Source organism: Propithecus coquereli, unplaced genomic scaffold (genome assembly GCF_000956105.1).
Source record: "Propithecus coquereli isolate 6110/MARCELLA unplaced genomic scaffold, Pcoq_1.0 Scaffold703, whole genome shotgun sequence".
NCBI classification, from domain to species: Eukaryota; Metazoa; Chordata; class Mammalia; order Primates; family Indriidae; genus Propithecus; species Propithecus coquereli.
Window position 1 is genome coordinate 362,116 of NW_012153097.1, and position 27,598 is coordinate 389,713.

General features: G+C 40.1%; 1 protein-coding gene and 1 pseudogene across 4 annotated transcripts; one reads left to right on the forward strand and one right to left on the reverse strand.

The window, feature by feature from the left end:
- Nucleotides 1-3,736: 3,736 nt before the first annotated feature.
- PGBD2 (piggyBac transposable element derived 2) lies at nt 3,737-24,339 on the reverse strand. Of its 4 annotated transcripts, none has more exons than XM_012661297.1 (5): nt 24,252-24,339; nt 23,395-23,655; nt 23,136-23,304; nt 8,150-8,213; nt 3,737-5,718 (listed from the first exon to the last, which is right to left on the reverse strand). In XM_012661297.1, the coding sequence occupies exons 4-5, from the start codon at nt 8,164-8,166 to the stop codon at nt 3,939-3,941; spliced, it is 1,797 nt and encodes a 598-aa protein (XP_012516751.1). In that variant the 5' UTR covers nt 8,167-8,213; nt 23,136-23,304; nt 23,395-23,655; nt 24,252-24,339; the 3' UTR covers nt 3,737-3,938. The 4 variants fall into 4 exon arrangements, with proteins under 4 accessions (XP_012516751.1, XP_012516750.1, XP_012516752.1 ...); XM_012661296.1 differs by having other exon boundaries at nt 24,224-24,339; XM_012661298.1 differs by lacking the exon at nt 24,252-24,339 and having other exon boundaries at nt 23,395-23,726.
- Nucleotides 24,340-24,883: 544 nt separating this feature from the next.
- Nucleotides 24,884-26,947, forward strand: LOC105823979 (annotated as a pseudogene).
- Nucleotides 26,948-27,598: the final 651 nt, after the last annotated feature.

A 27,598-nucleotide genomic window follows, 5' to 3' on the forward strand; every position in this document is an offset into this window, starting at 1 on the left:
TGTGCCAAGATCACGCAATGAGGTAAGGAGTCTCTTCAACAAATGGTGCTAGCAAAACTCTATATACACATGCAAAAGGATGAAGTTGGACCTTACCTTACACCATATATAAAAATTAACTCCAAATGAAAGACCTACATGTAAGACTCAAAACTATCAAACTACTAAAAGAATACAGGAGAAAATCTTCGTGATCTTGGATTTGGCAATGTGTTTTTAAATATGACACCAAAAGCACAGGTAACAAAAGCAAAAATAGACAAATTGGACTACTTAAAAACTTCCATGCATCAAAAAAAAAAAAAAAAGACAAAGGCAACCTACAGAATGAGAAAAAATATTTGCAAATCAAGCTGGGTTGTGGCTCATGCATATAATCCTAGCACTCTGGGAGGCCAAGGTGGGAGGACTGCTTGATGCCAGGAGTTCAAGACCAGTCTTAGAAAGAGCAAGACCCCATTTCTACAAACAATAGAAAAATTAGCCAGGCATGGTGACGTGTGCCTGTAGTCCAAGCTACTGGAGAAACTGAGGTAGAAGGATTGCTTGAGCCCAGGAGTTTAAGGTTGCAGTGAGCTATGATGATGCCACTGCACTCTAGTGTGGGCAACAGAGTGAGGCCCTGTCGCAAAAAAAAAAAATTTCAAATCATCTATCTGGAAAGGGGTCAGCAGTAGAATGTATAATATAAAGGATTTCTACAACTCAGTAACAAATAGCCTGATGAAATAATGAATAAAGAACTGAATAGATATTTCTCTAAAAAAAGATATACAAATGGCCAAGAAGCTTATGGAAAAGATGCTCAACATCACTAATCATCAGGAAAATGTGAATCAAAACCACAATGAGATATCCCTTGATACCCACTAAGATGACCAGTATCTAAAAAATGTAAAGTAACAAGTGCTGGTGAGGATGTGGAGAAACTGGGGCCTTTGTGCATTGCTGATGGGAATGTAAAATGGCACAGCTACTAGGGAAAACGGTATGGAGGTTCCACAAAAAAATTTAAAATATAATAACTATATGATCCAGTAATCCCACAGCTGGATATATATCCCAAAGAATTGAAAGCGGGATCACAAAGAGATATTTGCACACATGCTCACTGCAGCATTATTACAATAGCCAAGAGGTGGAAGCAACACAAGTGTCCATCAATGGATAAATAGGCAAGGAAAATGTGTTATAAACATACAATGGACTATATTTAGGCCTTTTAAAAAAATCATCTCATATGTTACAACATGGATGAACTCTGAGGTCATTATGCTAAGTGAAATAAGCCAGTCAGAAAAATACTGTATGATAACACTTTATATGAGACATCTAAAGGAGTCAAACTAATGGAAGCAGAAAGCAGAATGGTGGCTGCCAGTGGCTGGAGGGGAAATGGCAAGTTATTGGAATCGTTTCTGTTTTAAAAGATGAAAAAATTCTAGGGATCTGTTGCACTATGATGTGAATATACTTAACACCACTAAACTGTATATTTAAAATAGTTAAGATGGTAAATTTACATTTTTTACCACAATTAAAAAAAAAAACATAGTTGTCCAGCAAGCTTAATGAAATCTTATGAACAGAGTCATTTTCTTCAAGAGCCTCAATTTGTCCAGGCTTCCAGTCTGCTATCAGTATATACTTTTTCAATTGTGCCTAATTTATTAGCACCGAGAAAGATAATTGAAATCTCTCATCCAGAATAGCCAGGACAATTTATTTTCTGAGTTAAAAGATCATCAATGGTTTTACTATACTACAGCAGACAAGGTAGACAATCTGGTCAACTGAAAGGTGATGATCTCCCAGTTTCCTTTTGTGCCTTCAAGTCTGCCTTTCAGAATATGTCAACAGGCCAGGTGTGGTGGCTCACACCTGCAGTCCCAACCCTTTGAAAGCCTGAGGTGGGAGGATTGCTTGAGGCCAGGAGTTCAAGACTAGTTGGGCAACATAATAAAACCTCATCTCTGCCAAAAATAAAAAATAAAATTAGCCAGGCATAGTGGTATGTGCCTGTAGTCCCAGCTACTTAGGCTGCTGAGGCAGGAGGATCACTTGGGCCCAGGAATTTGAGGTTAAGAGTGAGCTATGATCAACCACTACACTTCAGCCTGGGCAATAGAGTGAGACCTTGTCTAAACACATACGCACGTCAAAGAATGTTATCTGTCCTTCATAGCCAGCTGTGATGCTTGATATTGTCCACACAATTTTCTACTAAATATTACTTTAGACTTCAGTAGCTCCCTGGGAAAGAATGTACATGCTTCTACATCTATTACAACCTGAGACTATTCATCTGTCAGTGGTGATATTTCCTTTAGGTCTTAAGAAAGGAGTCACAATTGGCCATTCAGTAGCTTCTAGGGTCTACACAGACTTTTCACAACCATTTGAAGTCATTCATTTGGACCATTAGTAAGGTAAAAATACCTGGCAAGTATCTGATAACATTCCTGATTACCATGATGCAGGAGAAGAAAATTAAATAGAATTTGCTCAACAAACTTGTTACAACTAATATCTGAAAGTGTCCAGGCTAGATTTCTAAAGACAGAAATAGTGCATTGCATGTATGAACATTTTTCTAATGTTCATTTTGAAATTATTTCAAAATTACAAAAAGGTTACAATAATACAATAGTTCCCTTTACCCATCTTTCCCAGATGTAAACATCTTGCATAATCACAGTATAATTATCCAAGTTAGAAAAATAATATTTATAAGATACTATTAACTAATCTATAGACCTTATTCAAATTTCATCAGTTGTCCCACTAATGTTATTTCTTGAAATCTGTTTTGTGGATCTGAGGCCAGTATCACACATTTTTTTCATAATTCCTTGGTCTCACCCAATCTTGGCCAGTTCCACACTTTCATTATCTTTCATGGCCTTGACACTTTCAAATTAGCCAACTGTTTAGTGAAATGTTCCTCAATTTGTGTTTGTGTCATGTTTCCTCATGATTTGGAATTCAGGTTTTGCATTCTGGGCAGGAATAACATAGACATCACACTCAAGGGGGGGGAGAGTGCTGGGGGAGAGACCCACCATGTCACTGTCTCATCACAGCTGGTGTTAACTTGAAGTGCTTGTTGAGGTGGTGTCTGCCTGATTTCTCCACTGAGGAGGTACTGTTTTTTCCATTTGTAACTATAGATATCTAGTTAGGAGATGTTTAGCCTACTAAGTGTAGCATCTACTGATAGTTCTTGCCTGCAAAATTACGCAGCTGGTGTTTGTCAAATAGTGGTGTTTTATTTCCATCTTTCCTTCTACATTTATTAAGCAGGATTCTATAATAAGAAGAATCTGTTCTTCTCCCCCTTTTATTTATTTATAGCACTATGGACTGAACATTGCTTTATTCCAGGAGTATGAACAATTTTAAAGATTTTGGACATAACTTAATAGATCACCATCAGATACACTGTACTGACTTACACTCCCTCAGGTACTGCATGAGTCAGCCACCTTTCCAAACCCACACTACAAGTAATTATCTATAAATAACAAATTCATTTGATGAAAAAAAGGTATCTAATTGCTTTTCTTTGCATTTTATTGCCACCTCAGTCTCTTACATATATTCATTGTTAATTTTTCATTTTTCATTATTTGTCCTTTTATAAAACATTGCACATTTTTCTCTTGCCATCTATGTGTTTGTGAGATCTTTATTCACCAAGGATATTATTACAAACGTAATAATATTTAAGATTACTAATGTAAATATTGATTTCGATTACATGTAGGCAGAACACCATAAAAAAGATAACTACAATGCGAGTAGGGAGAAAACATAAAACCAACTCATCAGAAATTAAGGTCTTTTTTCCAACACAAATAAAACAAAAGTGCTCCAACGCTATATGTAATTAGCTGTAAATATTCCATTATAAAAGCAAACAAGCACGCCTCATGACGTCATCGGATATGGTACTCCCTGAAGCACTTGGCGTGGACACCCTTCTGGCACTTCTCGCACCGGGTGTTGGTCTGTGAGTGGCAGAGGGCACATCGGGTCCTCTTGTCCTGGTGGATGATCCAGTGCCCAATCATATCAAAGCGGCTCTCAGTTTCCAGCCGCCTGCTTCGCCTCCCTTGTGAGGAAGTGTCAGCGTTGCTCTCCAGATACACACAGGCAACATACCTCCGAAAGGCAAGGAGGTCCACCTGGGCATCTTGGCAGCAGATCCTGTGCAGCTGCCAGGCATTGTTCAGGGCTGCATCAATAACATAGCCAATGAAGCTCGAGTACCACTTCATGCCTCGGATCTTCACCTTGTACTTGGCAATATTCTGGTCCATCCGGCCAACACCCCTCACCTTCTCCTGATACAGTTTCACCAGTGATGGCTGATGGACCTGGGTCCGCGTTTTAGCTGCTCCTGACTGACGGCTGGTCAGCCTCACGGGCTCTATGCCCACAGCATTGGAGCAGATGTTGACCATACTGCTATCATGCCAGCGGCACACAATGATCTCTTCGCTCTCATCAACTTTATAATCAAATGAACCCCTCTTCATTTTTTTCAGTTCCTTGGGATCTTTGAGGGGACATCGCTCAGTCCTATACTCACGAACAGTTCCTGTGGCCTTCACCCCCTTTTTCCTCAAAATGGACATCAGTTTGACACTGGTAAAAACCTTATCAAAAAATATGTGGTATGGCAGGAAACCACGCTCCTGAAGCGCGTCCACAAATTTTATTACCATACTGCCTCCCAGATCCAAGCTCCTGTCTGGCTTGGTGAACAGTGTGCCCTGTGAGGGCTCAAACCACACCAAATAGCCCCTGCTGGTGGTCCCACACCAGATCTTATAGCCAAGCCGCGCGGGCTTTCCTGCATGTAGCTGCTTGGAGCCCCGGTGCCCAAAGTACTCACACATGGATTCGCCAAAGCTGTAGAACTCTTCCAAGGGTGCATGCTTCTGGAAATTGCAGTTCATCCGAACTATGAGAGGCCTGACCTTGGCAAATCTATCACTTTCATCAAGTTTGTTGTTATCTGCAAAATGTAGATATGAGAAGATTAATTCAAATCTGTCCCTTCTAATTGCATCAGCCACAAGATGGTGATGTGAGTCAGGAGAGGTTTCCCAAAACATTCTCCTCCTTGGATAGGAGATGTACCCACTTAAAATCAAAATGCCCAAAACACACTTCAATTCCTGGGCTGTGAGACTCAAGTTGACATTTTTCTGCCAAGCGTAACGATTGGTTTCACTAACAATGAAATTAATTGTTCCTTCATCAAAAAATAACTCAAAGAGGCCCACAGGACTTAGTTCCTGGCTTTTGAGGTCCTCCATATGAGGATCTGATGCTGTCCAACTGCCAAAATCCGGTTGAATATCTCTTTTGGTCCAAACGCGCTGAGGTTTTACTACGGTCTTTAGCCTCTTCTTGGTCTTTAGCCTCTTCTTGGCCGGCTGCAGCTCCAAGTCGTCATTATCCTCCTCGGTGCCAGACTCCTCAGACAGGACTGAAGCATGCAGCACACTGCCAGGCAGGTGAGCACCTCGCTGACCATCTTCTTCACCTGAGTCCTCATCAGTGAATTCCCCTGAGGCATTATCAGGCGGTGCGATGAAAATCTCCTCTCTGCCATTGCTAGACGACTCCTCCTCGAGAGCATTCAGAACCTCAAGCAGCTTTGCAGGCTTCATCTTTGGGTGGGGATCCCTCCCGGCAGCAAGATCTCTGCAACAACCGGAAACAGGGTCAGAAGGAAGCCACACCAGAGAGCCAACGCTCCAGCAGGAGAGGGCGATGCTACCACCAAAAGCACCTTTGTTTGAACAGCCTCACATATCTGGCACCACCAGACACAACACCAAGTGAGTGAATTTTCCAGATAAACACAGATTACACTTTTAAGTGCAGAGTATTTACTGATGGGAAGCAGTCTGAGGAGCCATTACCTAATTCCTTTCCTTCTTAAATAACATGTTTTAAATAGAGGATCCCTTCAGGTGATGAATCCAGGTGCTGCTGTCATCACCCCAGGTAACAGTGACTGCAGTGGGAAGCCCTGGTCAGTGGGAGTGACACCCACTGCCACGCCCTCAGACTCAGTGGCCCCAGCAGCTCTGCTATCACACTTGTCTTACTTATCTCTTCCTTTACTCTTATTTATTTGACAAACAGAAGTTTCCCTCACTTCCCAAATTCTCAAACTCTTCCTATTTGAAATCCCGCTACCTGAATTCAAGAACTTAGCAGATTAGCATTTTCAGATGGCTCCCTTGTGGATATCTTACTGCATGCAAACTGCAATTCAGAAGCCAAGTAGATTTGAAAACCATGGAAATTTCTACCATTCTAACTCTCACCCAGTGGACATAGGAACCAAATGGATGGTGAGAGGTACAGATGCTCTTCAACTTACAATGGGGTTACATTCCAATAAGCCCATTGTAAGTTGAAAATATCGTTAAGCCAAAAAATGCACTTAATACACCTAACCTACCCAACATCATAGCTTAGCCTAGCCTACCTAAAATGTGCTCAGAATACTTACATTAGCATACAGTTGAGCAAAATCACCTAACACAAAGCCTATTTTATAATAAAGCATTGAATATCTTATGTAATTTACTGAATACTGTACTGAAAGTGAAAAACAGAACGGCTGTGTGGGCACTCAAAGTACAGCTTCTACTGAATGTGTAGCACTTTCGTGCGTAAGTCAAACCATGCTAAGTCAGGAACCGTGTGTGCTTGTATTTAATGAGCACCAGTGGTGAGCAGGCACCGCCCAGGGGCTGGCGGTGGGCAGACTCCACTCTCAACCTGCACAGCACTATAGTTCTAATTAGAGGAGACAGACAACAGATCAACAAACAAGTAGCTATGCAGGCTAGTGTCAGGTAGCGATGAGTACCAATTTGGATAAGGGACTAAACATGCAACAAAGGAGTACAGCTAGGGATGCTATTCTAGACAGGATGGTGAGGGAAGGCTGAGGAAGACAGGGTGGGGGCCTGAGGAGGTGAGAGTGAGCCCTGCAGACAGCTGGAGACAGGATGTCCCAAGTGGAGAGAAAGAACTGCAGGTGCAGTTCTTTTTGCCTGAAGGCACTCAGCGTCTGCAGAACAAGGAAGCCAGTGAGGCTGAAGGTGGAGTGAGGACAGACAGCAGAGAGCGGTGGTAGGAAGCAGGCCCCACAGGACTCCAGTGGCCCTGGCCAAGACTTCCAGTGGTGTTCAGCTATCATAAGAAGCCCCGGGGATGATAGAACAGGGCAGTGAGGAGCCATATCTAGGCTGTAAACACATCACTCTGGCTAGGAGAATGGAGATTGGGCACAGAAGCCCCTGTTTGCTGTCCCATGCCCTTCTCCAGGCCCCAACCTTCATATAAAGACTCTCTACCCAAAAGAAAGAAAGAAAAATTTACTACAGAGGCTACTTCAGTGCACACTTGCCCATGGACTTTGGAGTTCAGGTTGCATTAGAGATTCACCCCAACCTCACTTCCTGGACACTGACTCCACCAGCCTGCACGCTGACCTTCGGGGACATAGGGTATTCACACATCTGAACTGTGCATGGGTCACGAGGAGAGACCAGCTTGAAGGGAGAGGACACCCAAAACCCTTCCTATGAGTCTTGGACTGAGACAGATTCTTGGGGGACAGCAGCTATCTGCACCCCTTCCCTGCCCTAGCTTCATCCTCCTCACAGGGCCAGACCTAGGCCTGCCAGGGGCCCTGCCAGCCTTAGTGCTTGAGCTTCTGCTCACCCTGAGACCCTCAAACAACTTCTGCATGGGACTATCCAAATTCTGGGCAAAGGGAAGCCTGCAGGGGACTCTGGTACCCCAGGGGCAACCATCTGGTGTCTTCATCTTGAAAGATGAAGAAAGTGAAATCATGTTTTTATTAATATGTTAGGTATAGACACTTGTGCTACATGACCACACCCATACCACACACAACTCCCTGTCTGCCCCATCTCTTCTCCGTTCTCCTCCCATCTCTCTTCTCTCCTTTCCTCCGTTATGCTTCCTAGACACCAACTGTTTAGTGAAGCCAGCAGGACTAAGGGCTAAAAATGTCATGGACTTGGCCTTTCAAAAACATAAGGGAGCAAATACTTCCATAAAGCATTTCGTCAAACGACACTCCTACCTTGAAGTTGAAGCCATGATGCACTAGGAAGACAAGGCTGTCTCTACTCACAGAGTCCAAGAATCTGTAAGACAATCGAAGTTGATTTTTAAAAATCATATAAAAAAGGCAATAGGCATGAAGCTCTGATGCGGGGGGTAGAGGGGGCAAGGACAATATACGTAACCTAAACATTTGTACCCCCATAATATGCTGAAATGAAAAAAAAAAGATTTGATGAACTTTGATCAACTATAGGGTAACCAGTAAAAGAATAGAAACAGGATTAGAAAAAAAAAAAAAAGGCAATAGGATCTTCTCTACTGTTTAAGGGAAAAACATCTCCAGCTTAAGGTTCATTACCTTATGGGTGTTTGGTCTACTAGTTAGTCAGAGGAAAAAAGAATAAGTGCCCACATCTCACAACTCACACCAAAATACATTCTAAAGCAAGGTTTCTTACTGTCAGAACTATTGACATTTGGGGCTAGATGACTCTTTGCTGGCGGGAGGGTCTGAGCATTATGGGATGTTTAATAGCATACTAGCTTCCACCTACTAGATGCCAGTTGAACACCCTGTCCTCCTAGTTGTGAAACCAAAAATGTCTCCAGACATTGCCAACTGTCCCTGGGGGGCAAAATCACCCCTGCTTGCCAATTACATTCTAGATCGGTGCTGCCAACAGAACTTTCTGTGATGATGAAAATGTTCTGTTTCAGTGTTGTCCAATATGGCAGCCACAAGCCACATGTGGCTACTGACCACTTGAAGTATGGCTAGGGTGACTGAGAAACTGAATTTTTAATTTTATGTAAGTTTAATTTAAATAGTCACATGTGGTTACTGTATTACTAGATAGCATAGTGCACTTCTAAATATATTAAAAACTAATTGTGAAAAAGCAAAACTTTTAAAGTATATTAATAACCAGAGAATAAGGAAGCCTTTCTTAAAGAAAATGCAAAAAACTTAAAGGCAAATGAATAAGTTTAATTTCCTCAAAGTTCCAACAAATCTGTAGTAGGTAGTCTCTAAGATTCCATCCTTCTGGTATTCATACCCTTGTGTAATCCTCTCGCCTTGAACAGGATAGACCTAACAAACAGAATGTGGACAAAGTAATGGAATGTCTCTTCTAAGACTAGGCTACAAAAAGACCTGGGCTTCTACCTTGCTTTTTCTTTCTTCATCTTTCTTTCATTCATTCAGAGGGAAGCCTACGACCATGCTCTGAGCTGTCCTAGGGAAGAAGGTCCATGGAGCGAAGAACTGAGTGAGTTCGCCCACCAATGGCCAGAAGGAACTGATGCCCTCAGTTCAACAACACACAGCAAATCAAACCCTGAGGAGTACTCCCGCAGTGAGCCTTCAGATGAGACCACAGACTCAACGACAGCTTGACTCACACCTCACGAGAAACACTGTGCTGCAGGAACTGAGCCAGGCCATACTTGGATCCCTGACACACTGGAACTGAGATAATAAATGTCGTTTTAAGCTTCTGAGTTATGGGGTAATTTGTCATGCAGCAATAGATAGCTAATGTAATATCTATATAACAAAGCACCAAAAACAAAAGCCAAAGCCACAGCCTGTCAGAAGATATTCACCATGCATAGAACCGGCAAAGAACCAGTACCCAGAATATATGAAGAATTCATACAAAACAATGAGAAAAAGACAAACACCACAATGAAAAAAACATGCAAAAGATGTGAAAGGGGAATTGGTTTCCACACAAATGGAAACCTAAATGGTCAATGAACATTTGAAGAGAAATCAAAAAAATGCAAATTAAAATCACAGTAACCAGCCATCTCATGCCCATTAGATTTATGGAAATGCATGTCTGCCAATACCAAGGGCTATGAGCAATCTGGAACCCAGCAAACTCAATACGAGCAAATACATCAACCCAGACATCCGTCTTCTGGCTACACAGCCCAAAGAAACGCTCACGAGAAGACATGCATGAGGAAGTCTGCTGCAGCACTGTTCATAATAGCAAAACATCAGAAAACCAGAAAGATTACCAAGTGAGAAATGAATACAACTGTATTACATAGGACTTAAAAACAACAAACTATAGGCTACAGATCTCGAAAACAACACAATGAAACAAAACAATGAAACAAAGTTGCAGAGAGGAAACGTAGAACTACACTTACATAACTTAAAATATCCACAAGCAATTCCATGTGTTGTTTATGGATACTGTGCAAGCAGTATGGGAGTATAAAGCCAGGGCTGGAAAGATACATACTAGCTCTTTCCAGAAGGAGTAACCACAGATGAGGGAGGGAAACTGGACCAGGGTAGGACAAGATGGAATGGGATAGGGGGAGGTCAACTAGCCATTATTTCTTTCGTAACAATCTGAATCAAATATGGCAAAATGTGTTAACATTTTTCATATCTGAGAGGTGAGATATACAAGTTGGGTACATTTTTCTGTATATTTTGTTTGAAATATTCTGTTTGAAATATTTTGGAGTAAAGATATTAGAAGCTTTTTTAGCAAGTGATATCTACTGAGTACTCAAGTGTTGGGTACTGTCTTAAGGTCTCCAGGTCTCTCTCTGTCTGCTCTTCTATCCCCCAGCTAAGCCCCTTCCAGGCAGGCATCACCCAAGGGCCACTTGCCCCCATCCTTAAGACTTGACTACAGAGACCAAGGCCTTGAGTGTAAAAATACTCTCAGTAAGGTAGCTCCTCAAGTCCCTTTTCTCCCATAGTAGGAACACTAATACCTCTAGCCTCTTCTCCTCCATCCACCAGGGGAATGGATGCTCAGTGGACTGCTCTCTACGCCAACCAACAGCTCCCAAATCTTAAGACACAGAGACAAAGGGGAAGCACAAGGTGATCAGGAAAGAAGAGAGTTAGGAGTTTCCTGGTACCCTGCACACACAATGTGGCCTAAATGACTCCAGCATCAACTAGTTGTCCTAATAACCTGCAAATACAACCTCAACAGTGTGTGGCCAGAGCCCTCACCAAAGGGCCAATCCATAGACTTCCTGTGCTCTCCCAGGGAGGTTTCAAACCCAGCCACTCCAATGAACCACTGCCAGGCAAGTTCACTGAGTGATCTACCCACAAACTCATAAAAATAAACTATGCTCAGCAAATTGTGACTTCATCTGGCCCTTTGCAGCCAATTCTAAGAGTTCTGCACACATCAGGGAATCTCTTTGGCTTCAGCGTATCATTTAGCCCCCTTAGACCTCCAGAAAAGATGATGAATGTTTTTCCCTCCTGGTGCTATTTTCACCTTCCTCTCCCCAACTACTCAATTTCTCACCTTGTCCCTGAGGTTCATTCTCTAGCTCCCTTGGTCAGGCAGTTACAGCGGCTGTCACACCCTCTGCAGTGGGTCCTGGTCTAAGTTCTGCAAACACAGAGGACAAGAGAACATGTAGTTCCTGCCATTGGTAAGCTCTACTCCTCTGGCCCCGCAATCCTGCCTTGAGGTAGTCCTCAGGAGTAAGAAGAAGTAGAAAATGCACCCATCAAATGAGGTACTTGAATTCCATTTCTAGAAGTATGGCAGACCACATATCCTGAACAATTATCCTAATAAAAACTTAAAGAGCTGGATAAATTTAAAATACCTCACTTAACTAAAGGATATGAAAATATGGAATCTCACTGAGTCAAAAATCAAAATTAATCTGGAAGTCCAAAGAAGCTAATGAGTCCTTTAGCTAACTTTCACCCTGAGGAGCTCTCATGAACCCTGGTGACCTATTAAGCCTCCTATTCTGAACATGGAGTACAAAGACTAGAGGAAAGACAGGCCTGCACAAAGGGCTGCGCCCTGGAGATTAGGATGAATGAAACGTAACCCCACTGTGAAGAAGAGGCCAGAAAGTAAACATGCCTGATTTAATCTATCCACCACTGGATAGAAGTGGAGAAGCGGGGGAGGGGGATCTCCTAAGAATTTGTAACCAAGAAGGTTACAAATGAGGCCAAGAAATTTTAACGCAAAGAGCCCTTCATTAGTAGTGCATCCCCAGGGATGGATGGAGCCAGACAAAACTTCTCTGGAGAAATATATCACCAACAAAGACTTCAAAGAACTCCACTGATAACAGATCCAAAGAACACAAATTCTCAATCTGAAAAAAAATACACAAAATAAACAAGGGAATGAGCACTAGGAATGGGAGGCAGCAGAAATAATGGGCAGCATAATCGGACCCACAGACTGCAGATACTGTAATTATCAGAAACAATTTAAAATTAAGTATGTTTAATATGTTGCATGAAACAATATTAACAAGAAACATGAGATTTAAAAAGAAAAAAAAGGTCAAGCATGATTAAAAAGAACCAAATACAACAAACAGGAATAAAAACTATATAACAAATTAAAAAGTCATAAACAGGGAGTGACATAGGCAAAATGGAAAACTAGGAAGTTACAAGCTCTTGTTCCCCCACAGAAACACTGAAAAAATGACCAGAGTTATCTGAAGCAACTTTGTAGGAGCTCTGAATACAGTCAAAGGTTTACAGCAACGAAGCAATCAATCAATAAAAGGCCAACAATAGGAAAACAATAAAAAAGTTTTGTGGCATTTTTTCTTAGCCTTCATCTACCTCCTCTTTGGCGCAGTAACAATCAGTCTTGAGTAAGCAGAAAGCCCAGTTCCCAGTTCTCCCCTCAAGCCAGTGGAATCAGAGCAACCTTTGTTTGCAAATTATAATGTACATCTGTTCTTACTTATCTGGGGGATAACTGAAGATGCAAGGTGCTAGTCTTCTGTTTTGCATAACTGGGAATGCAGGTGGGAAAATGACAGGCACTACTCATAAAAGCTACAAAACAAAATATAAACCCACAGACACACAAAGTAAGAAATTATAGATGGAGACATAAAATAGACCACCTAAGGCCCAAAGAAGCTGGGGTGAGATTATTTGAGAAATTAAGGAATTCAAAAGCAGTCACATACACGCGAAAAAGTTAGAAAGCCACATGCAAGCCAAGGCAAGACATGCTCAGAAAACTACAGAAAGGACTTTAAATTTTCACCTTGGGTTAATCCCTAGAATCAGAGTACATCCAGCTATGTGGTAAAGGAGTTTCCCAACACAGAACCAATCTGCAAAGATTGTGAGAGGTGACTATTCTCATTTTTTGGATTTTGATTTCTTTGTGTGTTTGTTTTAGCCCCTTGCATTCAAGGACATCTATGTCAAAACATTAGCTGAACATAAGCTACAGACACAGAGACTTCAGTGATCATACATGACAAAAAATAAGAGTTGGCAAAAATAGTTTGAAAAGGTCTCAACAAACTGGACAACTACAGCCTTCAGCAACTGAAAAAAGTAAAAACACCCTGCAAACCCTGGGGAAGAGGGAGAATCTAATTTCTGCAGTTACCATAAGAGAAGAATGCTCAATTTTTTAAAAAATTCACACATAAAAATTTTAAAAAATAAAGAAAAATAAATAAATGAAATCACAAGCCATACAAAGAAACAAAAACACATGGCTGATTCAAAGAAACAAAATAAAATGACAGAACTGACTCTGAGGAAACCCAGTCATCACACTTACCAAACAAAGGCTTTAAAACAACTGGTCACAAATATGCTAAAAGAGTTAAGGGGAAAAGGGAAAACATGGAAAAATAACTAAAGAAAAACAGAAAAATGATACATGAACAAAGCTGAAATGAAAAATGTATAGAGGGATTCAACACAGAACAGATTCAGTAAACTTGAACATAGGATGATTGATATTATTGACTCTAAGAAACACAAAAATGAATGAAGAAAAGTGAACAGAACCTAAGACATTTGTGGGACACCATCAAGTGACCAATTTACACATTTTGGGAGTCCCAGAGGGGAAGAGAGAGAGAAAAGAAAAGAAAGATTATTTGAAAAATAGTGGCAAAGAAGTTCTCAAATTTGACACAAATCCAAGAAGCTCACCAAACTTGAATTACAATAAACCCGAGACTCTCACCAAGAAATATTATAATCAAACTGTCAAAAGACAAAGGAAATCTTGAAAAAAAGCAATAGAGAAGCAACTTGTCACATACAAATAATCTGCAATAAGACTGTCAGCAGATTTCTCATCAGAAACATTGGAAGCTAGAAAGCTATGGGATGGTATCTTTAAAGTGCTAAAAGGGAAAAAAAAAAAAACCCTGTCAACTGAAAATTCTATACTCAGCAAGTGTCCTTCAAAAATAATGGGAAAAATTAAGATGTTCCCGGACAAGTAAAATTTGATGGAGTTCATTATCACTAGACTTGCCCTAAAAAAAATGCTAAAGGGAGTCCTTCAAGTTGAAATGAAAGGATACTGGACAGTAACTTGAAGCCATGCAAAAATACAAAGTTCTCCAGTAAAAGTAAATACATAAACTAATACAAAATATATTATTATAATTTTGGATTGTAATTCTACTTTTTATTTTCTATAGAATTTAAAAGACAAAAGTAGAAAATAGAAAGATGTAATTTGTGAAATCAGTAACATAAGGGGGGCAGAATTTTGTAAGAAAAAAGCTTTTATATATGAAATAAAGTTGATGTCAATACAAATTAGATAGTTATATTAGGATATTCTACATAATCTCAACTGTAACCACAAAAAATATCTAAAAAAATATATACCAAAAGAATGAGAAGATCAAAATATGTCACTAAAAAAAAAAATCAACTAAGCACAAAAGAAGTCAGTAATGAAGGAAATGAGAGACAAAAAAGCTGTAAGACATAAGAAAACAAATAGCAAAGTGGCAGAAATAAGTCTTTCCTTATCAGTAATTACTTTAAATGTAAATGGATTAAACTACCCAATCAAATAAAAGGAAATCCCGTGGTTTGCAACAATGTGGATGAATCTGAACAATATGCTAAGTGAAATAAGCTAGATATAAACAAATACTATATGAACTCACTTATATATAGGATCTAAAAACATGGAATTCATAGAACAATGATTGCCAAGGGCTGGGGGTAGGGGAAAGAGAGACACATTGGTCAAAGGGTATAAACATTCAGTTATAAGATGAATGAGTTCTCAGGATATAATGTACAGCATGGGTGGTGATGGATGTTATTAATAATTTAGTTTGATTGGGTAGTCATTACATAATGTATATGCACATCAAGTCATCATGGTGTATACAATATATTCAATCTGTATTTGTCAATTAAATATTTTTAAATTTTTTAAAAAATCTTTTAATTAAAAAAACTAATCAAATGGCAGAGATTGGGGAGGTGAGATCAGCAAGATGGTAAACTAGGAAGTTCCAGGCCTTCATTCCCCCACAAAGATGCTGAGTTAACAACAATATACACATAAGAATACCTTTGTGAGAACCCCAAAAACCAGTTGAGAAGGTGCGCACTCAGGTCAACAAAAAGCCAAGAAGGTGTGTCATCAAAAGGCATAGGAAAGTCTGTGGCATTTTGCAGCCATGGCGTTCTCCCAGCTTGGGTGGCACAGTGTGAATGGAGGAAACTGCCCATACTGGGGCTCCTCCCTTGGAACACAAACAAAAGCGTGGACCACATATGTGTCCAATATTCTGGCCTGTCTGGGACTGCCTGAGAGACTGGTTTCTGTCTTGCCTGACTTGAAACACTGACAGGAATGATGGCATGGTTTAGAAGCTGCTGGAAACACAGGGGAGCACCATGGCACACTACAGGCAGATGCTAGGGGAGCAAAAGATGACAGGCTCCTGATAAGAAACAGGGACAAATGGCTTATCAAAACTGAGACAGTAAAAGTATATGCACAAGTCCAGAGAAGACACATCACTCTGAAGAGGGTTGAAAGGTCCCAGAACCAATAGCTAGGCTGCTTGGGAAAGCTCTTCTCATAAATAAAGCCAGTATGGAAAGACTAGGAGAGATGGGCTGTTTTTTCACATGGCCAAATGTCAACAAAAGGTCACAAGGTATACAAAGAAAGTGATAAACATGACGCAATCAAAGGAATAAAGCTCTAGAACTCAACCCTGAGAATTGATCACTATCAATGAACATGGGAGTATAGAAAAAATAATAATAAAATAAAATACGAATTGATCTCTAAACTTCTTGACAAAGAATTTAAAACAACTGTCTTAAAGATGCTCAATGAGCTAAGAGAGAACATGCATAGACAACTAAATGAAATCAGGAACTAAATGAAAATTGGTAAATCATGAACAAAATGAGAATATCAACAAAGAAACAGAAACTATTAAAAAAAAAACAAAACAGAAATTCTGCCACTGAAAAATACAATTATTGAGCTAATGCTGCCCTGATACCAAAGCCAGACAAAGATATTAGAAGAAAAGAAAAACATAATAATTTTAAAAAAAGAAGAAAAGAAAAACTAAAGACCAAAATTCCTGATGAATATTGATTCAAAAATCCTCAATAAAATACTGAATTCAATAGCACATTAAAAGGATTATATACCACAATAAAATGGGATTCATTCCTAGAATGCAGGATAGTTTGACATGCAAAAATCAATCAATGTAATATACCACATTAACAAGATGAAGGATAAAAACCACATGATCAGCTGATGGAGAAAAAGCATTTGACAAGACTCAACACCTTTTCACAATAAAAAAGCACTCTACCAACTCGGAATAGAAACTACCTCAACATAACGAAGGCCATATGAAAAAAAATCATAACTAACATCAGACTCAACAGGGAAGCATGAAAAGCCTTCCCTTTGAGAACAGGAATGAGCCATGCATGTCCATTCTCATCACTTGTATTTAACACAGTACTGGGAGGCTCACCCAGAGTAAGTATTGAGGAAAAGAAATAAGAGCTATCCCAATTGGAAAGCAATAAATACAGTTATCTCTGTTCACATATGACTCTAAAGATTCTATAAATAACTGTTAGAACTAAATAAATGAATTCAGCAGAGCTGCAGGATACAAAATGAACACACAAAAATCAGTTATATTTCTATGCCATCAATAATCCAAAAAGAAAATTAAGAAAACAATTCCATTTACAATAGCATCGAAAAGAAAAAATATTTAGGAATAAACCTAACCAAGGAGGTAAAAGAGTTGTATACTAGAAACTATAAAACACTGCTGACAGAAATTAAAGAAGACACAAATAAATGAAAACCCACTCCATGTTCACAGATTAGAAGACTTTATATTGTTAAGATGTCGATACCACCCAGTGATGTATAGATTCAATGCAATCCTTATCAAAATCTCAATGGCATTATTTGCAGAAACAGAAAAATACACCCTAAAATTCATACGAAATTATCAAGAGATCACAAACAGCCAAAACTACAGTCTATGAGCCACATAACAATGTTTAAGTCAACAAAAGACCATATAGACGATGGTTGTCCTATAAGATTATAATGGAGCTACAATATTCTTACTGCCTAGCAACTGCACAGCCATAATCAATGTCATAAAGCAACATATTACTCACGTTTGTGGTGATGCTGGTGTAAACAAACCTACTGTGCTTCCAGTTGTATAGAAGTATAGCTCATACAATACCTGATAGTGATAATAAATGACTGTGTTACTGGTTTATTTACTGTACTACATTGTTATTTTAGAGTGTACTCCTTCTACTTATCAAAAAAAAAAAAGTTAATGGTAAAACAACCACAGGCAGGTCCTTCAGAATGTATTCCAGATGGCGCCATGCATGTTATTACCCCTGCAGAGCTTCCAGTGAAACAAGATCTGGTAGTGGAACACAGTGATACTGATGACCCCGACCCTATGTGGTCCTAAGCTAATGTGTGTGTTTGTGTGTTAGTTTTTAACAAAAAGTTTAAAATGTAAAAATTAATAAATTTTTAAATAGAAAAGAGCTTACAGAATAAAGATATAAAGAAAGAAAATATTTTTGTACAGCTGTACAATGTGTTGGTATCTTAAGCTAAGTGTAATGACAAGAGTCAAAAAGTTAAAAAAATTAAAAACTTTATAAAGAGGTTACAGTAAGCCAGGGTTAGTTCAGCAGTCCCCAACGTTTTTGGCTCCAGGGACCAGTTTCATGGAAGATAATATTTCCACAGATGGGACGTGGGGTGGAAGATGGGACAGGAGTTCAAAGTTACAGTGATTATGATCATTGCCACTGCACTCCAGCCTTGGTGTCAGGGTGAGATCCTATCTCAAAAAATAATAATAATAATAATTCAAAATGGATCAAAGACCTGTATGTGACAGATAAAACTATAAAACTCTTAGAAGAAAACATGGGAGAAAAGCTCCATGGCGTTAGATTTGGCAAAGATTTCTTGCCTGTTGACACTAAAAGCACAGGCAACAAAAGCAAAAATAGACAAATTAGGCTACACCAAATTTAAAAACTTTCCTGCATCAAAGGACACAATAATAGAGAAAAAAGACAACCTACGAAATAGGAGAAAATATTTGTAAATCATATATTTACAAATAAGGGGTTAATATCCCAAATCTATAAAGTACTCCTACAACTTAACGACAAAAAATAACTCACTTTAATACAGGCAAAGGATCTGAATAGTCACTTCTCCAAAGAAGATAAACAAATGATCAAGAAGCATGTGAAAAGATGCTCAACATCACTAATCATTCAGGAAATACAAATAGAAACTATGAGATAGTGCATTATACCCATTAGGATGGCCACTATCCAAAAAAAAAAAAAAAAACCAGAAAATGGCAAATGTCAGTGAGGATGTAGAGAAACTGAAACCCTTGGGCACTGTTGACAAGATTATAAAATGGTCCATCCACTATGGAAAAAGGTATGGCAACTCCTCAAAAAATTAAAAATAAAATTATCATATACAAATCAGCAATCCCACTTCTGGGCATATAACCAAGAGAAGTGAAAGCAGTAACTCAAAGATCTGTCCACCCATTTTCGAGGCAGCACTATTCACAATAACCAGGAGGCAGAAGCAACTCAAGTGTCAACGATGGATGAATGGAATCAATAGACACAATGGAATATTACTCAGACTAAAGAAGGAAGGAAATCCTGTCACATGCTACAACACAGATAAATCTTGAGAACATTCTATTAATGAAATAAGCCAACTAAAAAAAATAATAAAACATTGCATGATTCCATGTATAAGAGGTAAAGTAACCAAATTCATAGAAGTAAAAAGTAGAATGCTGGTTAACAGAAGCTGGGAGGAGGAGGAAATGAGGAGTTGATGTTTAATGGGTATAGCTGCAGTTTCACAAGATCAAAAAGTTCTGGAGAGTAGCTGGGCATGGTGGTGCAAGCCTGTAATCCCAGTGATTTGGGAGGCTGAGACAGAAGGATCCCTTAAGGTCAGGAGTTCAAGACCAGCCTGGGCAACACAGCAAAACCTCATCTCTAAAAATATTTTAGAAAATTAGCCAGGCATTGTAGCACATATGCCTATAATCCCAGCTACTCAGAAGGCTGAGACAGGAGGATCGCCTGAGTCCCCCAGGAGTTTGAGGCTGCAGTGAGCTATGATCTATGATAGGGCCACCACACTCTAGTCTGGGTGACAGAGTGAAACCCTGTCTCTTAGGAAAATAAAAAGTTCTGGAGATTGGCTGCATGATAATGTGAATATACTTAACACTACTGAATTGTACACTTAAATGGTTAAGATGATAAATTGTATGAGTTTTTTTACCTTAAGTAAAAATTTTAAAATAAAGTAAAATAAAACAAAAACAGAAGCATTATCAGAAAAAAAAAGATCGCTTTACAATACAAGAGAAAAAGTTTGACTAATCAGAAAAATACAGTATAAACTTGTGTGCAATATACAAAATACATAGAGTAAAAATTAACAGAAAATAGAATTAACAGAAATTAAGGGAAAAATAAGAAATCGATCATAACAGAGATTTCAAACCCCTCTCAATTACTGATGATCAAACCAACAAAATTACTGACTTGAACAGCAGAATTGATATTCTGATCTATCCTAAATAAACTGAGAGACACACCAAGTTTGCACAAAGACACACACAAACATGTTAATACTCTCCAAAATGATATATAGGTTCAATGTAATCTCAGTGAATGGTTTTCGCTGTTTTTCATGTGTAGAATTTGACAAGGTGATTCTATGATATGAAAGCACCAGGGACCAAGAACAGCTATGACACCCCTGAAGGAAAGAACAGGGAGGGGGATCTGTCCTTACTGGCACAGAGACATTATGCTAAAGTGGAAGTAATTAAGACAGAACAGTACTGGTGTGGACATAGGCAAATAGACAAATTAGACAGACATAAGAGAAAGCCTAGAAATAAACCAAAGATGCATAGACACTTGGATTTATGACAAAGTGGACATTGTATCACCAAAGATGAGTTGAACAAGTAACAAATGGTCTTGGAACAACTGGTTATCCATAGAAAAATAAATTGGACCCTTACTTCAAAACATGCAGAAAAATTAATTCTAGGTAGATGAAAAGCATAATGTAAAAGACCAAATCACAAATCTTTTAGAAGATAATATGCAAGAATATCTTTATAAACTCAAGGTAAAGAAGGATATTTTAAACAAGATACAAAAAAGCATTAACCATGAAGAAAATGACTGATACCACATTTAAATAAAGAACTTTTCTGTTTATCAGAAAAAAGTCAAAACAAGAGATATTATCTATAACAAACATAAAGGATTTGTATCTAGGATATGTAAAAAATCTAGGATGTAAAAGATAAAATAAAATCCCAGGAACCATTAAGAGAAAGGCAAATATTAATAACACAATAGGAAAATGGCAGCAAACATGAAAATATGTTCAATCTCATTATTATTCAAGAAATGAAAATTAAACCACAGTAAGGTATAATTTCGCATACACCAAGTTGGCAAAAATTTTAGATGCAGGTATCATCAAGTGTTGGAACAGAGAATGAGTAATGCAAGAGGCCACATATAAAAGGAGTGTAAATATTATAGCGGCAATTATCTTCTAAAGTTGAACATGCACAAACCCAATCACCCAGCAACCCATTCCAAGTACTTACCCTAAACCAGGAGTTCTCAACCTCAGCAGCGGCATTTGGGGTGTGGGACAGCAGGGAGGGGAGGTTTGTAGGGATATGAGGCTGTCCTGTGCATTTCAGGATGCTTAGCAGCATGTCTGATCTCTACACACTAGATGCCAGTAGCACCCTACCTCTCAGTTATGACAACCAAAAGTGTCTCCCTTCCTCCCATCTCCATCTCCTCCCCCTCACCTCTCTTAAGAACCACTGCCCTAGAGGAATTACTGTACCTGTGCACCAGGAGACCCTGACAAAAATGCTCACTGCAACCGTGTTTACTTATAAGTAGCAGAAAGCTAAAGACAGCCCAAATGGCCATCAATAAAATGGATGTAATGGAATACAACAGAAAAAGTGCATGAAGAACTTCAGCCACAGCTGCCATGAATGAATCTCAAAAATGCATTGTGCAAAAAAACAGAAAACTTCCTTTATGAGTTCATTTGATAAGGGCCAAAAAGGTAAGCAAAACTAAAAATATATTATCTGAAGATACACACATATACGTAGTAAAACTAAAAAGAAAATCAAGGAAATGATTAAGAGGAACTTCAGGATAGTAGTTACCTCTGAAGAAAAAAGATACAATTGTGAAATTAATTCACAGTGGATAAAAGACTTAAACCTAAGGCAGGAAACTATAAGAATTCTAGAAAAAAATGTTGGAAAAACTCTTACGGATATCGGCATAGGCAAAGAATATATGAAGAAGACCCCAAAAACAATCACAGCAACAACAAAGATAAATAAATGGGACCTGATCCAATTAAAAAGCTTCTTCACAGTGAAGGACACAATCAATACAGCAAACAGACAACCTACAGAATGGGAGAAAATATTTGCATTCTATGCATCTGATAAAGGGCTGATAACCACAATCTACAAAAACTCAAGCAAATCACCAAGAAAAAAATCAAACAGCTCCATTAAAAATTGGGCAAGACATGAGCAGAAACTTTTCAAAAGAAGATAGACTGACTAATGGCCAACAAACACATGAAAAAAATGCTCAACATCTCTAATCATCAAGGAAATGCAAATCAAAACTACAATGAGATACCACCCAACTCCAGTAAGAATGGCTTATATCAAAAAGTGCCAAAACAACAGATGCTGGCCAGGATGAAGAGAGAAAGGTACACTTACACACTCTCGGCGGGACTGCAAACTAGTGCAACCTCTATGGAACGTAGTTGGGAGATACCTCAAAGAACTAAAAGTAAACCTATCATTTGATTCAGCAATCTTACTACTGGGTATTTACCCAAAGGAAAAAAAAAGACATTCTATAAAAGAGATATGTGCACTCAAATGTTTATAGCAGCAAAATTCACAATCACAAAGATGTGGAATCAACCCAAGTGCCCATCAATACATGAGTGGATTAATAAAATGTGGTATATGTATACCATGGAGTTCTACTCAGCCATTAAAAAAAAAATGATGATGATCTGGTATCTTTGTAATAACTTGGATGGAACTGGAGGCCATTCTTCTTAGTGAAGTATCACAAGAATGGAAAAACAAACACCATATCTACTCAATACTAAATTGGAACTAATTGATCAACACTTATGTGCACATATGGAAGTAACATTCAAGGGAAGTAAGTAGGGGGGTGGGGGAAGGAGGGAATGGGTAAATTCATACTTAATGAGTGCAATGCACACTAACTGACTGAAGGGAACACTTAAAAATTTGACTCAAACTGTACAAAAGCAAACTAAGTAACCAAAACGTATGTACCCCCATAAAATTCTGAAATAAAAAAAAAAAAACGATGCAATTGTGGCAGACATACAGAGGCACCTGAGGTTTTGATAAGAAGGTTCTATTTCTTAAACTGAGTATCATATTCAGAGTTGCTTCATAATCATTTAAACCGTTCCTGTGCGTTTTATATATTTTGATATGTATATTTTGGTATATATTTTATATATTTTGGTATGCATGTTTTACATACTCACATAACACACACGCAGGCAGAGGGGTACTTGCAAAGAAACACCTTAGCAAATATTCTTGAGCTGACCCAGTCAGTGCCTGATGGGAAGATTTGCTGCTCTGCAGTGATGAAGGAGTCACAGGCAAAAGACATTCATCTGTGGTATTCCAGAGCACACATATCTTGCACAGCTGGAAGAAAATTAGAACAGTCATCTCCCCACTCAACAATCTGTACCTTTATGAAGAAACTCCTCATGGAATCCTTATAAAATCATTTACCTGAATTTCCTCAAAGTCCAGCCAGTCCATATCCCAACTTCTTCACAACGGGTCTCCGACCACTACCTCTGGTCAGCTTGATGTCACACTTCCTCTGTGCCTTGTGAGAAAAGCTCATCACCTGACCAGACTGAAAGCTCCAGGAATCATAGCCATGAGTCTCCACAAGTTCCCTCAGTGAATCCAGGTATGTGACCATGGCATCCATGGGGTTCCAGCCTTCCTTCTGTTCTGATCTTCCTTGGCACTAACACAGGCTTGCTGCAGGCATACGCCAGGGGTGTGAGGTGTGGGAGAAAGACCTTGGTCCCTCAACCTCCCCAAACCCCATTCACAAGTCAGTAGCCCAGTAAAAATGTGGAATATAGAGCCACCAGTGACAAGCTGTGTGACTTTAGCAAGTCACTCACCTTCTCTGTGCTGGTCTCCTTACCAGTAAAATGGGATTATCATGGTACCTACCCTCATAAGTTTGTGAAAACAATGAGAGTCAATATGTGTAAAGCACACACAATAAGCCTGACTTCACAAGTGTTAGCTATCATTTTAAATCCACAACCCCTCACTCACAATCCCAAAAGCCAAAAATGCTTGGAAAATGGAACTTTTTTTTTTCAAAACTTTGCAACAAACTCTTTGGCAGCAATAACTGAGCTGATCTAAGGCTCTCTATAATCTCTAATTCCATTAATACTTACTACAGATATCCATACATTTTGCTGTAGAAATTCTATGTTTGATTAAGGGGTGCTTCAGAATGACTCTGATAAAATTCAGACATTCTGACTTCTTCCCCATGTCCAGCCAGGTTTGGGTCAGGGAGTCTGACCTGTGTTACCACTTCACAGTTGCTCTACCTCTCAGCAGCTCATCACCGTTTCCTCTTCTGTGCCTTAGGATGGTCCCATCCACTTGCCAAGATCCAGACTGACAGCCTCCGACTGGTTATTCAGGCACCAGACTGTCCTGACGGCGTGCAGAGAACCTGCCAGGGTCACAAAACAATTACGCTCTGAAATAAAATCAAGGCCCACTCACAGCCTGGTTCCCAGCCTTGCCCGGTCCCACCTCAGCTCAGGCCATCCCATCCCCTGCAATGTCATTCTCCATCTAGCGAGCTTCCAATTACAGCTTCCTCTATCTCAGCTTTCACAACATAGACTGAAATGACCCATCTTCAAGCCAACAGCACCTTCGTATTCCCATAAGCCAACATGGCTCCCGGCATACAGGAGACACTCACTCAATAAATACCTGCTAAGCCAAACTACTCATGCCACTGAGCAAACAGACACATTCCAGGGTACTTCATCCACCTCAACCTGCAGCAGGTCTTCACTTTTTAGCTTCAGCTATTTTAACAAGAACTAGAAACTTTTAATATACGATTGACCCTAGCCAAAATTTATACCTAAAAGATTCTCTGAAACCATGCATGGGAATGTCTGTCAGGGGAGGGTCTAATACAGCGAACTCAGCCAGGTCAGAGATGGATAACCAGGCACGACGCTCAGCAGAAATCCATTCTCCCTTTCAGCAGTCCTCAGACTGTGCTCCTCAGGCCCTCCATCCTCTCCCATGTGGCTCCTCCATCCTTCTTGCCCCACCTGAGAGAACTGACAGAGAAATGGGATGTGGGTTATCACTGCCCTACAGGCTAAGCAAACTCCCCAAGGGAACAATGTGTAGACACAGGCTATTGGGCAGCCATAGTAAGTGCCCTATCACTTCTTCCTTCCTTTGGCAAACGTCTGAAGTATCTACTGGGCACGAGGCACATATGTATAAAATTTCTGCAATGACAGGGCCACCAAGGAGAGGTGGTAAGAGAGATCGGGACCCAAAAATGGAACCTGGACCCAGTCAGGGAGGCCAAAAAATACCTCCCTGAGGAAAGGATAACTGGATGGAGGGCTACAAGAAGAGTAAGCATTCCCTGAGTAAACAAGGAACAGTACCCCAGACAAAAGGAAAAGCACATGAGGGGAAAGCAAAGCCAGTTAGGCCAGAGTGGGGAACTTAAGGGAGATAAGGCACAAGAAGAGGCTGGACCAACCATGCACTGCCTCGAAGGCCCCATTAAGGAGGCCTGTCTTTATCCTAAGAACAATGAGAAATCAAAAAAATATTATAAGCAAAGCATAACTTAATGAGGTTTGCATCTTAACAAGCTTATTCTGACTGCAGTGTAGACAAGCGAGGGAAGGCACCGAAGCAGGTGCAGGGACATGGACAGAAAGGCTACTGCTGATGCTGGTGCCATGGAGAGAAATGGGCAAACCTAAGACAGATTAAAAAAGTAAAGCCGGACGCCGCCGGGCCGGCCGCACGGGGGCGCCGCTGGGGCCGCCCTGTGCTACGAGTTGCCCAGCAGCCGAGGAGCCGCTCACTTCCGCGTCGGCCCTGTGGCATCGGGCGGCCGCGCTGAGGGCCGGGCGGGCCGCAGGCGCTCGTGTTATTGACCGTGATGGACATCTATTTAAATACCTTTTGGATTATCTTCATGGAGAAGTTCAGATTCCTACAGATGAGCAAACTCGTGTGGCCCTACAGGAAGAGGCCGATTACTTTGGCATCCCTTATCCATACAGCCTGTCCGACTACTTGGCCAATGAAATGGAGACATATTCTTTAAGGTCAAATATAGAACTTAAAAAGGCTTTAACAGACTTCTGTGATTCATATGGTTTAGTTTGCAATAAACCCAACAGTTTGGGTTCTCCACTATCTTAACACATCTGGTGCAAGCTGCGAGAGTAGAATTATTGGTGTATATGCCACCAAAACTGATGGAACAGATGCTATTGATAAGCAGCTGGGAGGAAGAATTCACAGTAAAATCATTTTTAAAAGAGAGGCGGGAAATAACGTTCAGTACATTTGGAGCTATTATTCAGTAGCAGAGTTGAAGAAAATGATGGATGCCTTTGATGCTTGGGAAGGAAAAGGTGTCAGCTACTGGCGGGTGCCTCATGAGCTGATAGAGTGCTGGACTCTAGAAGAGCGGCCTTTACTTGGAAGCCTGCGTCACATGGCTTCGATTTGAAAGAGGCGACTGATAAAGCTCAGTGAAGAGGAAGAAGAAGGTGTGAACTGCAAGACTGGTCCAAAGCCAGTCAGATTTCTGGGCCCTTCCACAAGTACCCAAATTAAAGTCAAGAACTCAGCCTCAGTCAGGGTGTCTCCAGCCAGTGCAGTCCAGGTCTCGGCTCGACCCGTGACAAACCAGTTTCAAGGTGGCAGCGGCGGAAAGGCAGCTTAGCGCTCTGAGCCCCCAAAGGCCACGTCCCCTGTGGACATGGAGGCAGCTGGGTGTTCTCAGGCTCCCCATGGGACTGCGAGAGCAGAGAATGGAGGCACACACCTGTCCCCAGCAAAGGCATTGCTCTCTGACAAGAAGCCAACACCCCACTGAGTGATAAAGCTGAAGAGGACTCCTCTGTGCATGGTGGCAGCTTCCAGGCAGTCCTGCTGTCCCCAGCCGCGTGCCCCGGAAGCTTCTAGCACTGTGGGTGTGCAGACTGAGAACGGGAAAGATGAGGCTAATGGATAAGAGTGGTGGACTTGAAACTTCTATCTGTCTTCCAAAGCTCCCAACCCGTTCGATACAAATGAGTGACACTGTTTCTTGATGTAGTAGAGGGGAAAGCTTATGTCTTTATACTTAGGGTTTTAAGTATAAACATAAGGAGGGGAGACTTTAAGTGGCTGGGGCTATATTTACTTCTCATTTTCCCAACTTTTAAATGATTATTTGTCCATGGACGGTTTGAATTTGTGGTTTTTGTTTTTTTAATGGTTAAATTGTATTAAGGTGACAAAATAGTACAATGAAATAATCACTGGAGAAGTCCACTTTGTTGCAATAAATGTTACTTATTGCAGCCTGGGGATAGGCATGAGGTTTGGGCTTAGATATTCCTGTCTGGTGAACTGGAGAGGGTGAATTAGTGCTTTCCCCTCTACTGTGTCACAGCCAAGAGAGAAAACGTAGATCAAGGTGAGCTGCCTACAAGTTACTCTCCCTCTCGAACATGAATAGAGATGATGGGGAGGAAAAAAAGACACTACATTGAGATCATACTTTGACTCTCAATTAAACTATTTTCTTTCCTAGATTGGCTTTTCTTACTCTTTTCTGTTAGCAGATTGACTTATGTGTACCACAAGGAAAACTATACAACATGCCTTTGGAATAAATTGT